Source organism: Euleptes europaea, chromosome 18, assembly GCF_029931775.1.
Source record: "Euleptes europaea isolate rEulEur1 chromosome 18, rEulEur1.hap1, whole genome shotgun sequence".
In the NCBI taxonomy this organism is placed as follows: Eukaryota; Metazoa; Chordata; class Lepidosauria; order Squamata; family Sphaerodactylidae; genus Euleptes; species Euleptes europaea.
In genome coordinates, this window is record NC_079329.1 from 33149964 (window position 1) to 33164884 (window position 14921).

The 14921-nt window shown below is 45.6% G+C and overlaps 1 protein-coding gene across 1 annotated transcript in view; it reads left to right on the plus strand.

The window, feature by feature from the left end:
• Positions 1-14921, plus strand: part of TLK2 (tousled like kinase 2) — a 49322-nt gene that overhangs the window by 16471 nt on the left and 17930 nt on the right. Inside the window, exons 7-12 of the mRNA XM_056863053.1 lie at positions 1426-1521; positions 4310-4402; positions 5768-5878; positions 7452-7588; positions 12074-12226; positions 13636-13702. Of these exons, the coding sequence (XP_056719031.1) occupies positions 1426-1521; positions 4310-4402; positions 5768-5878; positions 7452-7588; positions 12074-12226; positions 13636-13702 (657 nt within the window). The remainder of the gene's footprint in view (positions 1-1425; positions 1522-4309; positions 4403-5767; positions 5879-7451; positions 7589-12073; positions 12227-13635; positions 13703-14921) is intronic.

Sequence of the window (14921 nt, forward strand, 5' to 3'; positions counted from 1 at the left end):
GGATGACTGCCCCCGATGTCTCCTCTTCTCAACCGGCTTCGTTTATCCTAGCCAGAGGGTCCTCCTTCCGCCATTCGCACTGGGTCCTCTCCTCTGTGCCATGTTCCTGCCTTGTAACCTCTCCTGTCACTGATGGTGGTGAAATGATTCCCCATTCCATATGTTTATACAGATTGAGTATCCCTTATCCGGACATCCAATACCCGGACGGATCCGAAAACCGGACCTTTTGAGCCGGTATGCAGGCATTACTCACAGGCCCTCAGCAGTGCCATTGATGGTTCAGTGTACACAAAATTATTTAAAATATTGTTTAAAATTTCATTTAGGCTATGTATATAGAGTATACATAAAGCATTTATCAAACATAAATGAATTTTGTGTTTAGACTTGGGTCCCATCTCATTTATGTATGTCCAAAAATTCCAAAAATATTCCAAAATACAGGAAGATCCAAAATTGGGACACTTCTGATTCCAAGCAGTCCGGATAAGGGATACTCAACCTGTAGTCTAAAATAAAAAGCCAAGGTTCTTTGGAATCGTGTTCCAGTCCTTTCAATTCCCAAGGCTATGTACCAAGATCTTTCTTTCTTTTTCCCCCCCAAGGGATGACATGGCTTTCTCATTATTGTTGGCAGGGTTTCTGCTTCAGGAGGTGGTGGTTGTATTGATGTTTCTGTATCAGCTGTAGTTTGGAGTCACTCGTGGCCGTGATGTCATGCAAGTGACATCAATAAGGTGGAACTAAAATGCGTGTAACAGCTGCGATCTTTGGTCTTGTTGATAGCTTCCAAGATAGCTTTCTGCTCTGTACAGATGTCCTACTTGTTTTGTGCTGATAGCTTGGACTAGGAGGCAAGGCAACTTGCCTGTTGGAAGATGCGTGGGGCCGTGCACCTTTTGACTTGTTGAGACGGCTAAGGCTCCCAGCTTTAAATTGTTCACTCCTCATGGTTTCACCTGCCCACTCTTTTCTGTGGTACTTCCTATTAAAAAAGAAAGTGGGGAGGGAAGAAACCTGAAGTGCATTCATAAGAAAAGGAAGGCGGAAAGTGATCAGATTATAGTTATTTTTGCAATCCAGAATGAAAATTCTAACTTCAGTCGCTTGTAAGCATCAGCTTTTTTTCATGAATCTACAATACAAATTATCTCAAATGTGCATTGGGGTGGGGGAGGACAGAATTCCTCGTCAGGATACAGCGTGTCCTTTTCATGTAGGAGTCCCAAGCTTTTTATGCCCGGTATCTTCATCTTGGGTACCAGGGAACTGGGTGTGAAACTTGCTCCCTGTCGAGGTCGAGAGCACGCGAGTAGACAGTCTAGTCTGATTTGTAGCAACAGGGAAGAATGCATCGGGCATAACGCTTTGCCATCCTGTTAATCCACAGCCATACCTACATTTACACTTTGTTTCTTGCAGGCCCAGCAGGGCAGCCCTTCCTCAACAAGTTCAGGGAACACAGAGCATTCCTGCACCTCCCAAAAACAGATTTCCGTCCAGCATAAACAGACACAGGTATGAGGCTGATGAGCAGCATCATGTATGTTATAAGGCTTGGGCCAGGCACATTGCAGAGAGAGAGAGAAGGCCAAGGAATGGTGACCTATTGGTGCATATGGAGGGGGTTCAGACATGAGTTTATGTGCCTCGCCTGAAGGGATGGCCTTTTCTCGAAGTGCCGGGGCTGCAGATTCCAGAAGAATGCCATCTTGGAGCTGTGGACTCTGATCTGGAAAACCAGGTTTGATTCCCCCACTCCTCCACATGAGCTGTGAAAGCTAATCTGGTGAACTGAATTTGTTTCCCCACTCTTACACACGAAGCTAGCTGGGTGACCTTGGGCAAGTCACAGCTCTGTTAGAGCTCTCAGCCCCACCCACCTCGCAGGGTGTCTGTTGTGGGGAGGGGAAGGGAAGGTGATTGTAAGCCGGTTTGAGTCTCCCTTAAGTGGTAGTTGGCATATAAAAACAAACTCTTCTTGCTTGCTTCCCCACTCTAGCGCTGCTGGAAAAGCAAGTTAGAGCCAGACAGCTGGAACTTCTGCTTAAATAGGTTCAGGGTTCCTTCTCAGCACTGACGAGATCTGCCACTTTAAACCACTTTTTACTCTTCAGAGTTGCCCCCTGCAATTTGCACAGCTGCATCTGGTCCTGGTGACTCTGCTAGCTGTATGTTGAGATCTTGGGGGTCCCGTTTCTAGTGCCAGTTTCTAGCCATTGTTGGCAGGATTATATTTTTGGCAGTGGGAGTTCAGAAAACCTTGAATGCCTCACCCAGGGAGGGTGTCACTTCTTAAGAGGGAAGTTTCTTGCTCAGTGCCTGTCAGTGAATCCTTTTGGCAAGCTGATACAGGTTGAATGTCCCCTATCTGGACATCCAATATCCAGACTGATCTGAAAACCGACCTGAAAACCGGGCCTTTCGAACAGGCAGGCAGATCTTCCGAGCGGCCAGGCAACACGGATCTGACTCACATCCCAGAGTCTCAGAAATCTGATGAGATAGTTACACCATCGCTTTCTGATGGTTCAGTGTACACATTACCGTATATACTTGAGTATAAGCCGAGTTTTTTAGCCATGATTTTTGGCTTAATAATCTCACCTCGGCTTATACTCAGGTCAATACGGTAATTCGCCTGCCAGGCCCTCTCCCAGCGTGCTCCCGCCGGCCAGCTGATGGGCGGGCTGTCCCGCCTTCTCCTCCCCACCCACCCGATCACGCCTTCTGCGTGGCGGCGGTTTCTTCCCCACCCCACCCCAACCAATTGCGCCTTTTACGCGATTGTCGCGCCTTTTGCGTGATCGGCCTTCTGCGCGACGGCGGCGGTTTCTCCACCCTACCCCACCCCGCCTTCTGCAGGGCGGCAGCGGTTTCTTCCCCCCCCCACCTCACCCGGGCCGGTCCTCCCGCTTGCCAGCTGACCCTGCAGGGCCTCCTGTGCGCAGGGAGGGGGCCGCCGCCGCCGCCTGCCCGCACGCCTGGAGCCTGGTCAGGTAAGCCTGCGGGGGGGAGGGGGTGCATTTCCCCCTCAGCTTATACATGGGTGCCTAATTTTTCCCCATTTTTGGGGTGAAATTAGGCACTTCGGCTTATACTCGGGTCGGCTTATACCCGAGTATATACTGTACTAAAAATATTGTTTAAAATTACATTCAGGCTATATGTATAAAGTGTATATAAAACATAAATGAATTTGGGTCCCATCCCCTAGACATCTCATTATGTATATGCAAAAATTCCAAAATATTCCACAATACGGAAAGATCCAAAATACGGACCATTTCTGGTCCCGAGCAGTCTGGATAAGGAATACTCAACCTGTAATGTGAATCCAGGTTTGAATATAAAGCACTCCTTGGACCATGAGAAAATATTCACAGGCAAAATGTGGGGAAAGGCTCTGGGCACCCCCTGTATCCCAAATCAGTTCAGTTTCGCCTGCTGTCCCTGTCCAGCCAGCATGCTGTAGTGGTTAGGAGTGGTGGACTCTAATCTGGAGAACCGGGTTGGTTTCCTACACATGAAGCCTGCTTGGTGACCTTGGGTTAGTTGCAGTTCTCTCAGAACTCTCTCAGACCCACCTACCTCACAAGGTGTCTGTTGTGGGGAGAGGAAGGGAAGGAGTTTGTAAGCATTAAAAGGAAGAGAAATTTGGCATATAAAAACCAACTCTTCTTCTTCCTGCCTTTTATGGGTCAGCAGTGCTGTGGGGGGGGGGAGCAGTGTGTTCAATTTGCCATTTTCTGCAGGGGTTTTTTGCTTGTTCTTTCAGGGAGCATGAAGCAGGGCACAGATTGTGCAGTTTGCTTTCTCTGGGCCATTTATGCATGGGAGGTTTTGCCTTGGATTTGCCGCTTTCTAGATGCACATTTTCCCCCATCCGAATTCTCAAAACTCTGCATGGGGGCTTATTTTTGAGTTTTGAGAATTTGGATGGGGAAAATGTGCATCTACAGAGCAGCAAACCTAAAGCAAAAAACCACATGCATAAATGGCCTGTGACTGGTCTGGCGCACATGGGAACATTCAAGCAGTCTCTTTCCTGGCTTAAGTGAAGCTTACATGGCAAAGTTTGAGAGCTTTCAGCTCCAATTACATCATTTGCCAGATTGAGTCAGGTTGGGTTATAATAACTGAATTCTAAACAACAATAGGTTCATTAGCACCCCCCTTTTAAAAAAAAAAGTTCCATTCTTTGCATCCTCGTCTAGTCAAGATACAAAAAGGCAGAAAAATGTATCTTACTGCTTTTCGGTCCCTAAAATGTTGAGCCAACTTGTGGATATTTTTTTATCTCTAGTCTGATCTCACAGTGGAGAAAATATCTGCACTAGAAAACAGTAAAAACTCTGATTTGGAAAAGAAAGAAGGAAGAATAGATGACTTACTAAGAGTAAGTATTTACGTGTGCAAATTTTGCCCCACCTTCGTTCAGAGATAACTTCTGTAGGAATGGTTTTGTTGTGTGTTTTTTTAATTAATCTTGTTTTAGTATTCAGATAATTACAAGTGAGAATTTTGTTGAGAGGACAATTGACTTTTGTTTTAGGCAGTTTTATTTCCTTCAAGGTCATTTGAGAGCTCTCCATGTTGGATGTCCCAAATATTCATGCGATGCTTGGATGCTATTCTGTGTCTTCAGTAGCTGTCGTGTCTTCAGCTGTTATTTCCCCATGCCTGCAAGGACATTTTGGCTGTTTTGTCCTTTTATATTCCAGCAGCACTTAAACTTTATCAGGCAAAAACCCTATCACAAATGCTGTATGGAACACAACTTGATTCTCCACCCTCTTGTCTTACTCCCATTGAGCGTGTCCAATCCAAGTTCCTTAGAGCTGCCCTACAATTGCCAATATGTGTTCCAAATGCTTTGATCCGTTTAGAAACTGGCATGGTGAAGGTGGAGGCAAGGGCTGTCCTGTCCTCGATTCATCTCTGGCTAAAAATTAACTTCAACCCTAAGGGCCTTCTCCCACTGATCCTTTGTGACACCTTTAAGTCAAAATGGGTGATAACCATAGAAGACAAATTAAATAACTTGGGTTTTACACCCCTAGCACTACTTCAGTTAGGGTGGGAACAAGCTAAGTTAATTATATCCCAAAGGATTAAAGACATAGACAAGCAGATTTAGCAAGGGCGCCTCTATTCATGGCACCCTCCATTCTAAATACATCCTAGCACCAGCAGTCTATCTCCACTATTTAGAGATAAATAATTATAGAAGGGCCTTTACCCTGGCCAGATGTGCAGCCTTACCTTCTGCTATGCTAGAGGGGAAATTTAAGAAGATACCCTGGGAGGAGAGATTCTGCCCCTGCAAATCATGGGACTTAAAAACTATTGAGCATGCTCTCCTGAATTGCAGTTTTTATACATTGCGCCATTCAAAGTTTTTTGAGCCCCTCTTATCGAGAATGGGACCTGACAGGGCAGGAGAAAGGATTGTGACGCTCCTACAAGGGGATAATCCCTCAATCACTCTTCAGGTTGCGAAATTTTGCATGGCAGCAATGAAAATTCGACGCCATAGAACAGCCTCTTAGCACAATTGACAGATGTGTCTCGGTTGTAATTTTCTTTTTAAGTGTTATAAGACTCAGACTGTAATTCTTTGCTTGTAAGAATTTATTAGTCCATGTTTCGTGTTTTATCTGGCTAAGGGCTGTAAATAAATTATCTATCTATCTGGTTTGTCCCTTGCTCACCTGCTTAGGAATAATTTTTTTCTAAATAAATAAAATTGCTATACCTTTAGGCAAACTGTGACTTGAGGCGGCAGATAGACGAACAACAGAAAATGCTTGAGAAGTACAAAGAACGGTTGAATAGATGTGTAACAATGAGCAAGAAGCTCCTTATAGAAAAGGTGAGTTTGGGTTTTCTCTTTGTCGCCTCCGACCCAGTCCGGTCTTTCCCCCTTCCTTGCCTTCTTCAAACTTATGTGTAAATCTGTCTCTTTGAATTGGTATCTTCCTGCTACCTGCCTGCTTGGATGCCGATAAACAGGACAATCGAAATCACAAAGCCCCAAACAAATGCAGCTGGCTTAAGTGGGCATGAGGAAGAGCATGATGCTTGCGAAGCTGCCCCATGCTGAGTCATGTCTCTTGCCCGGCCAGCCCAGTACAGTTCATTCTGGTTGGGAGTTGCTCTCAGACGGCTCGAGCAGTTGAACCCAGGGCCTTAACATATATGAATATATGAAGCTGCCTTTTACTGAATCAGACCCTTGGCCCATCAAAGTCAGTACTGTCTATTTTGGCAGCGGCTCTCCAGGGATTCAGGCAGAAGTCTTTCACATCACTTACTTACCTAGCCCCTTCAGCTGGAGATGCCAGGGATTGAACCTGGGGCCTTCTGCATGCCAAGCAGATACTCTACCACTGAGCCACAACCCCTCCCCTAAAGGCTTTCTTTGCCTTGGAGCCGGAGGGCCCCCCCCATTTGAAGTGCAGTAAAGATGTGTTCTGCACAAATGCTCCCCATTTAAATGTAACATTGGGGCTGGGGGAAAGAGTAGCATTCATGGTGTTGCTTGTCACATTAGAAATTAAGGTGAGAATTCATCATAAACCTCCAAGCAGCCTCTGTTGCCTTGCGATTTGGGCTCTGTTGTTCATTCTAGTGGAAAAGAAATAACAGCACCACGAGGCCACCAAGTATATAGAAGATCCTAAATAACAGTTTTGTAATGTGATCCCAAAATATCAATGCACAACTCCAAAAAAAATACTACTATGGATAACATTGCAGATGCCATTCAGAACCACATAGCATACTCGAGTTCTTCATGTACATAATAAGTCTAATTCAAGCCCAATGTGCATGATTGCAAATTGGAGATCGAATTGAAGATGAGGGTCACAAGCTGAAGACAAGCTGAAGACGACACCCAGGTATTCAGTCGTTTTGCGTAGCTTCCTCAATTCCAATTTTATCCACTAGAAAGGAGATGTGTATGCATGAAACATCTTCCCTGGAATTCACAGCGTAAATTAACAGCTTTAGAGAATCATATTTTGTATTCATTCTAGTGGAGCAGCCACTGGGAATGTACCTTGCTATTCAGAATTGCTGCACAGGTGATTTTATTATAGGGCCACCTGTTACAGGTCTCTGCCTTAAAATGGGGACAGACTGAAAGAAGCAAGCTAATTTACAAAAGGACCCAAATCACTTCATTTTGGCTTGTAACCCTTTCCAGGGATTGTTCACCGACGCCACAACTGTCCGTTTTGGGTATGGGCCTCTTCGGCCTCTACCCTGAGCTGGTTGTTAAACTACATCAGTGAACTGAGCCAGTTCACCTGTTCACACAGCAGCCTCTGCTCTACACTCCCAGTCCCTTGCTTGCGCAAATCAATACTTTGCATCCACCGATGGGCCAGCACTTGGGTAAATCGAGGGCATTCTGATACACTGCTCCCTTCCCTCCCCAGTCAAAGCAAGAAAAGATGGCGTGCCGAGACAAGAGCATGCAGGATCGGCTGCGGCTGGGTCACTTTGCCACAGTCCGGCATGGGGCCTCTTACACCGAGCAGTGGACGGATGGTTACGCTTTCCAAAACCTCATCAAGTAAGTCTTGCTGGTATCCCTTTGCCTTATTTCCAGGCAGAAAAGATGAGCTGGCGTTTCCTTGATCAGACAGTCTTACGAAACGCATGTGATTTGAGCTTTCTGTATTCTTTGTGGATGTGGGTTTTGTTCAGAGCAGGTAGCCTAATTAGAGGATACACTGTTTATGAGAATTACACAGGAGTCAGGTAGTAACTTATGACCATGGTAGATATAAAAAAAATTCCCCATAATCTAAGGCTATGTCCCTGTTCCATGGGTTCAATGGAGGACCTCCCACATATTTGGCTTAGTTGCCCATTTTATGACTCCATTTGTTTTACATTAACCCAGCATATCCCAGATGTATTAGATACAGTTGAGGGCCGAGTTAGATTTTTAATGGCAGAAGTTAATTCTAAGATTACGCTTAGTGTGGTTTTTTTTTTATCATGTTAGTGTCTAAGTTAAGGAAGAAATTTGTTGAAAATTGGGCTCTGAAGTTCCCATAGAAAGAATATTTTAGGGGAACTGTAATGTTTAAATCAGCAATAATATGTACAGTGAGGGAAAAAAGTATTTGATTCCCTTCTAAATTTGCCCGTTTGCCCTCTGACGAAGAAATGATTAGTCCATAATTTTAATGGTAGGTTTATTGTAGCTGTGAGAGACAGAATAACAACAGGAAAACCCTCAGAAACCCAGAAGACAAAAGTCAGAGATTGATGTGCGTTATAATGAGTGAAATAAGTATTTGATCCCCTATCAACCAGCCAGATTAGGGTTAGGTTCTGCTGTCGATAGAAGCAATCCATCCATCAGATTCCAAACTAGCCACCATGACCAAGACCAAAGAGCTGTCCAAGGATGTCAGGGACAAGATTGTAGACCTGCACAAGGCTGGACTGGGCTACAAGACTATTGCCAAGCAGCTTGGTGAGAAGGTGACAACCCTAACCATAACTGTCAACCTCCCTCGGTCTGGGGCTCCATACAAGATCTCATCTCGTGGAGTTGCAATGATCATGAGAACGGTGATGAAGCAGCCCAGAACTACACGGGGGGAACTTGTCAATGATCTCAGGGCAGCTGGGACCATAGTCACCATGAAAACAGTTGGTAACACACTACGCCGTGAAGGACTCAGATCTTGCAGAGCCCGCAAGGTCCCCTTGCTCAAGACAGCACATGTACAGGCCCGTCTGCAGTTTGCCAATGCACATCTGAATGACCCAGAGGAGAACTGGGTGAAAGTGTTGTGGTCAGATGAGACCAAAATTGAGCTCTTTGGCATCAACTCAACTCGCCGTGTTTGGAGGAGGAGGAGGAATGCTGCCTACGACCCCAAGAACACCATCCCCACCGTCAAACATGGAGGGGGACATATTCTGCTTTGGGGGTGTTTTTCTGCTAAGGGGACAGGACACCTTCACCGCATCGAAGGGATGATGGACGGGACCATGTATCGTCAAATCTTGGGTGAGCACCTCCTTCCCTCAGCCAGGGCATTGAAAATGGGTCGAGGATGGGTATTCCAGCATGACAATGACCCAAAACACATGGCCAAGGCAACAAAGGAGTTGGTCAAGAAGAAGCACATTAAGGTCCTGGAAAGGCCTAGCCAGTCTCCAGACCTTAATCCCATCGAAAATCTGTGGAGGGAGCTGAAGGTTCGAGTAGCTACACATCAGCCTCGAAATCTTACTGATTTGGAGAGGATCTGCAAAGAGGAGTGGGACAAAATAGAGATGTGTGCAAACCTGGTGGCTACCTACAAGAAACGTCTGACCTCTGTAATTGCCACCAAGTACTAAGTCATCTTTTGCAAAGGGATCAAATACTTATTTCACTCATTATAATGCACATCAATCTCTGACTTTTGTCTTCTGGGTTTCTGGGGGTTTTCCTGTTGTTATTCTGTCTCTCACAGCTACAATAGACCTACCATTAAAATTATGGACTGGTCATTTCTTCGTCAGAGGGCAAACGGGCAAATTCAGCAGGGGATCAAATACTTTTTTCCCTCACTGTATATACGTGACTGTTAACATTTTAAAAATTTTATTCATGTAATTCTGGGTGTTGTGGGTTATATATTGTGTATGGTTTTAATCTGAATATCTCTAAGGTCTGTGACTAAAACATTAATAAAATTGATTGATTGAGATAGTACCTTAAAGGCTCAACAGAATTTTTCAGCATGAGCTTTTTAGAGTCAGGTGCATGGAAGTGTACGTCTATAGGCTTGGTTAGGGCTAGGGCCCAGGGACAAAGGGACAATAGCCCAGGGACATAGGGGACAATTTTACAAAGAGAGGTTGATGTAAAACAACATACAGTGAACAGAGAAATCAGTTCACACCCACTTCCGCTGAACTGATTTCTTCAATGGGATCTCATTTTACACCAACCTGTCTTCGTAATGTTCCCCCTGGCTTGGTATTTAAGAAAGCCTGTGGATGTAAACCTGCATATCTGAGGATGTGAGCTTTGGCTCATGCAAGCTCACGCTGAAATAGGTCTTGTTGGGTGCCGTGTAATTTTGCTGGAGTAGACTAACACTGCTGCCTCTCTGGAATTACTGTAAGAAGGTTATTAAAGCAATCAATGGCAAAACTGTAAATGCAGGAACATGTGTCTTTAAACGGTTACAATAAGAACTTAGTGGCTATTAGCTGTAAAATGTTTGGCTTAACAAATGTCTTCCGTTGCCCCAGGAAGACCAGTCAAAAGATTTGAATGACCAGTATCATGCATAGCAGTTCCAGGAAGAAGGGAATAATCTCCAGAGTTAGGTCAAGAGACAGGCTGTCTAGCCCAGCTAAAATCTGAGTGTGGTTCCCCCTCCCCCCTTTTCTGTGATACCTACGTGTCCCGAATGGTTGCAATCAGGAGGCTCGTTCATGGCACTGATGTGGCTCATACTAGCCTGTCTTGCCCCACCCAACGATGATTACACATACACATAATGGGATCTGAACATAAGGAAAGGACTGCATTGCAGCTTCCTAATGTTCTTTACATATGTCTATAAATGTGGAAGTTGATCAACTTAATCCTCTCTGTATCCTCTCTGTATTCTAGAATTCTGTTCTTTTCTAGGTTCTGTAGTCCCATAGTTGGGATGAATTTCCTGGGGAGGGCTCATCTACATATGTTAACTTAATTTGTATGCTTTACACAGATAATGAAAAAACTGTGGCTGTTTTATCATAAACAGAATTTGGAGCCTTTACTTTAATCACATATTGATTCTGAACCTGTCCCCTGGGCAGATCAAAAAACTCACAGAAAGGGGGTCAGGTACAGATATGCAGTATTTCTCTTACAGAGTTGGGGGCACCCCACTCCAGATTTTCATTTGTCTGCAAAAAAAACCCACCCCAACCTTAAGATTTAGGGGGAAAGACCAACATCTCACAAGGCTATGTCATGAGATCTGGGCTGCCATTTTGAGGAAGGTGAGAAGCAAACAAAAAACAGCACAGTGGCTCAATATATAGGTGCAAAGTGCAACTGGAGCAGCCGGAAGAGTCCGCAAAAGAGTCCGGAATCACTCAGCTGTGTCCGATGAACTCAGCTTGTAAATAACACAGAAAACGCTGGGCCTTGCATCTGAGTCTTGAAAGTCATCATAGGCTTGATAAATAACAAAATAGGTACGTGCCCTCCAGATAACAAAAACACGTTTCACCAAAGCTTCATCAGCCTGTACACTCGGTCAATAGAATGCAGCATTTGCCTTTGAACCCTCTGTGGTCTTTATTCTATTGACGGAGTGTACAGGCTGATGAAGCTTCGGCGAAACTTTGCTCCTATATATTGTTTTCTGTTTATCTGCTGGATGTTCTTATTTGTGGCACTTAGTATAGAGTTTCTGTTAGTAGTTTTTTTGTATAGGTATTCGTGTTGTACTTTTGATATTGAGCCATCGTGCTGTTTTTTGTTTGCTTATTACCAATTATTCAGCATAGTCTTTTTTTTCCATTTTGAGGAAGGTGGCATCTGTGCTCCCAGTTGGGCAGGCAGGTAGGGGAGCAGGAGCTGCTGCCACCAGGCAGGGGGGGAGTTCCCCCCCTGCACAGGTATCATGAGTCCGCTACTTTCATTCCTGTAGGTGAATCTGATAGGAAAAGGTGAAGGGACCATGTAAATGAGAGCCACACAGACATGAACGGGATGCCTAAGGCTGCATTCTGACCTCTGAAATCCCCAGTTGGACACCTTCTCTGCAGGTGTCAGTTTCTCTGCAGGAGGCCACTCCTGCCTCTTAGGTTCTCTGGATTCTGCTCAACTATCAGAAGCTGAATTTAGCACTGCCTAGCATTTTGGTGGCCAACCAGATTCCCAGAGCCCCTGCTTTAAACTCCTGTATTCTCCTTCCTTGGAGGCTAGTGACCAGAAATCTACTATTCTGGGGATGTGGAAGGCTGAAGCGCTTAGAACGGTTAGAAACTCTATTCTAACTCTCTCGTTTTATGTGTGTGTTTCCCTGCTTTGGCTTAGGCAACAGGAGAGGATAAATTCCCAGAGGGAAGAGATAGAAAGGCAGAGGAAGATGCTAGCGAAGCGGAAGCCACCTGCCATGGGGCAGGCCCCTCCGACGAGCAATGAGCAGAAGCAGCGCAAGAACAAGACCAATGGAGCAGAAAACGAGGCGTGAGTATGGCAGGAAACCTTCCTGGCATTTTCTGAGGCTCTCTAATTGCCTGGAATAATTTAGGGCTGCACTTCTCAAACTTTGCCCCAGTCAGCATCCCTCTGCCCAGTCTCATTTGCAACTCTGCCCTCGGTTATAAGCGAGGTTATGAGAGAAAATTGGCAAGTGTTGCTGTTACGGCTGGAGGAGCAGAATTCAGGTGTCTGCTCAGGGAGGGAATTTTGGTTTGCATTGGGCGCGTTGCTGATTCTTGATTACAGTCTCCAGAGCCAGGCTCTTTACTGCCCAGACAAGGTCTTGTATTTTAACCAGGAATGCTGTCTGAGTAAAAGACAGGCGTCTCTCCGATCCACGTAACTTGGCGTGGTAGCTTTATACGTCCTTCCTCGGGAGGGTGAGGGGATAACCTCCAAGCATGTGTTGGGAGAAGGGGCAGTTCTGGAGGCCAGCGTGCAACTGCTCTGGGATCTGTAAGAACATAAGAAAGGCTGTGCTGGATCAGACCAAGGCCCATCAAGCCCAGCAGTCTGTTCACACAGCGGCCAACCAGATGCCTCTAGGAAGCCCACAAACAAGACAACTTCAGCAGCACCATCCTGCCTGTGTTCCACAGAACCTAAGATAATAGGCATTCTCCTCTGATCCTGGAGATAATAGGTATGCATCATGACTAGTATCCATTTTTACTAGTGGCCATGAACACGTCCACTCCCCTCTTAAAGCCTTCCAAGTTGGCAGCCATCACCACATCCTGGGGCTGGGAGTTCCACAGTTTAACTATACATTGTGTGAAGAAATCCTTCCTTTTATCAGTTAGGAACCTCCAGCTTCAGCAGATGACCCCGCATTCTAGTATTATGGGAGAGAGAGAGAAGCTTCTCCCTGTCCCCTCTCTCCAACCATGCATAATTTTATAGACCTCTATCATGTCTCCCCTTGATCGCCTTCTTTCCAAGCTAAACAGACCTAAGTGTTTTAACCGCTCCTCATAGGGCCGTTGCTCCAGCCCCCTGATCATTTTGGTTGCTCTTTTCTGCACCTGTAGTGGGAAGGAGATCGGGAGGGGGGCATGTCTTGATGGAAGAGCTTGGAAGGTCCCAGCTTCTGAACCCCTGGCACCTCTGGCTAAAAGACCTCTGGTAGCCGGGCTTGGAGAGACCTCTGCCTCAATGGCTTGAGAGTGAACAGAACCAGATTCAGGCGGACTGATGATGGCTTGACTCCTTCATTTTTCTGGCATCTGGCGATGTCAGTCAATTTGTGTCCACCATGATCAGCAGAGGTGTGAGCCCCACCCCATGGGAGAGCAAAGGGGAGGACCTGGTTCGGCTTCTTTTGGTGTGGGCCTCTGTCCCCCACACCACTTTGGCAGTTTAATCTTTGACCCAGTTAACTTGTGTACCTGCAGATTAACGCTAGCAGAATATCACGAACAAGAAGAAATCTTCAAGCTCCGGCTAGGTCATCTTAAAAAGGTAAAAGGCTTTTTTTTACGGTGGTATTAATACTGTGCTGTATCTTTTTCTTTATCCTTTGAGCAGTCCTGAGTGCTTTGACGTGGTAGAAATGTGGGATGCAAGTAGCTGGCATAATAACAGGCTCCGTTGCAAAATAGCTTTAGAAAATCTATTTTCAGCTAGTGTCTGAATTCCTGCCTCTGTTCATTTAATTAGTTAAGCGCTTTAGGTGTTGGGCTCTTCAGCATATGTCGAACTTCCTGAATATCTTGAAGTGACTGAAAGATTGTTTCTTTTCGCCCTGTTGTCCCATGCTGTGCATATCTAAATTGGGGGCTTTTAAATATTTTATACAGCTTGTTTTCCACAGAACCCTGCGCATCATAGAGGATGTTGTAGGCACATGCTGTTCTTTGAATAAGGAATGCTAGCCAGGTTTGTGGGGCAGCGCTGTTGACATGTACAAACCAAGAAAATACCTGAGAACGTACTCACAGTTCCCCTGTGGCTGCACAATGGGGGTGGGGGTGGCGATGGATGGTTCTGAGCAAGCTTTTATCAAGGAAGCTCCTCTGCTATTGCTGGTTTTTTCAGAGAAGGTTTATATAACTTTCCAAGGAATCCCAGGATTCCTCAGAACACATCTGAAAACCAACATGTAAACAAACTGTTCCCCGATATAGTTTATGTTAGCCATACTAAACGCGATACCTTTTCAGGTAATGGATGGTCGCTATAAGAAGCTTCCATACTCAAATAGATGATGTTTGTGTCAATCGGGGTGAATCGATACATTGGAGCATTGTCTTTTTGGACAGAGCCAGCATGGTGTAGTGGTTATGAGTGGTGGACTCTGATCTGGAGAACCGGGTTTGATTCCCCACTCCTCCACATGAAGCCAGCTGGGTGACCTTGGCTAGTCACAGTTCTCTCAGAGCTCTCTCAGCCTCACCTACCTCACAGGGTGTCTGTGTGGAGAGTGGAAGGGGAGGAGATTCTCCTTCCCTTAAGAGAGAATTGGGCATATAAAAACCAACTTCTTCTTCTGAGACATACCATTCAGCCTGAGGGCTGCTTCAGATGGTAAAAGCACATGTATGTTTTCTGTGGGTAGGGATGAGAATCTGCTTTTGGGGGGGGTTTGCTGTCAAGTCACATCTGACGGCAACCCCTGGTGGGGTTTTCATGGCAAGAAGCGTTCAGTGAGGTGGTTTGCCATTGCATGTGTCCGCATCAG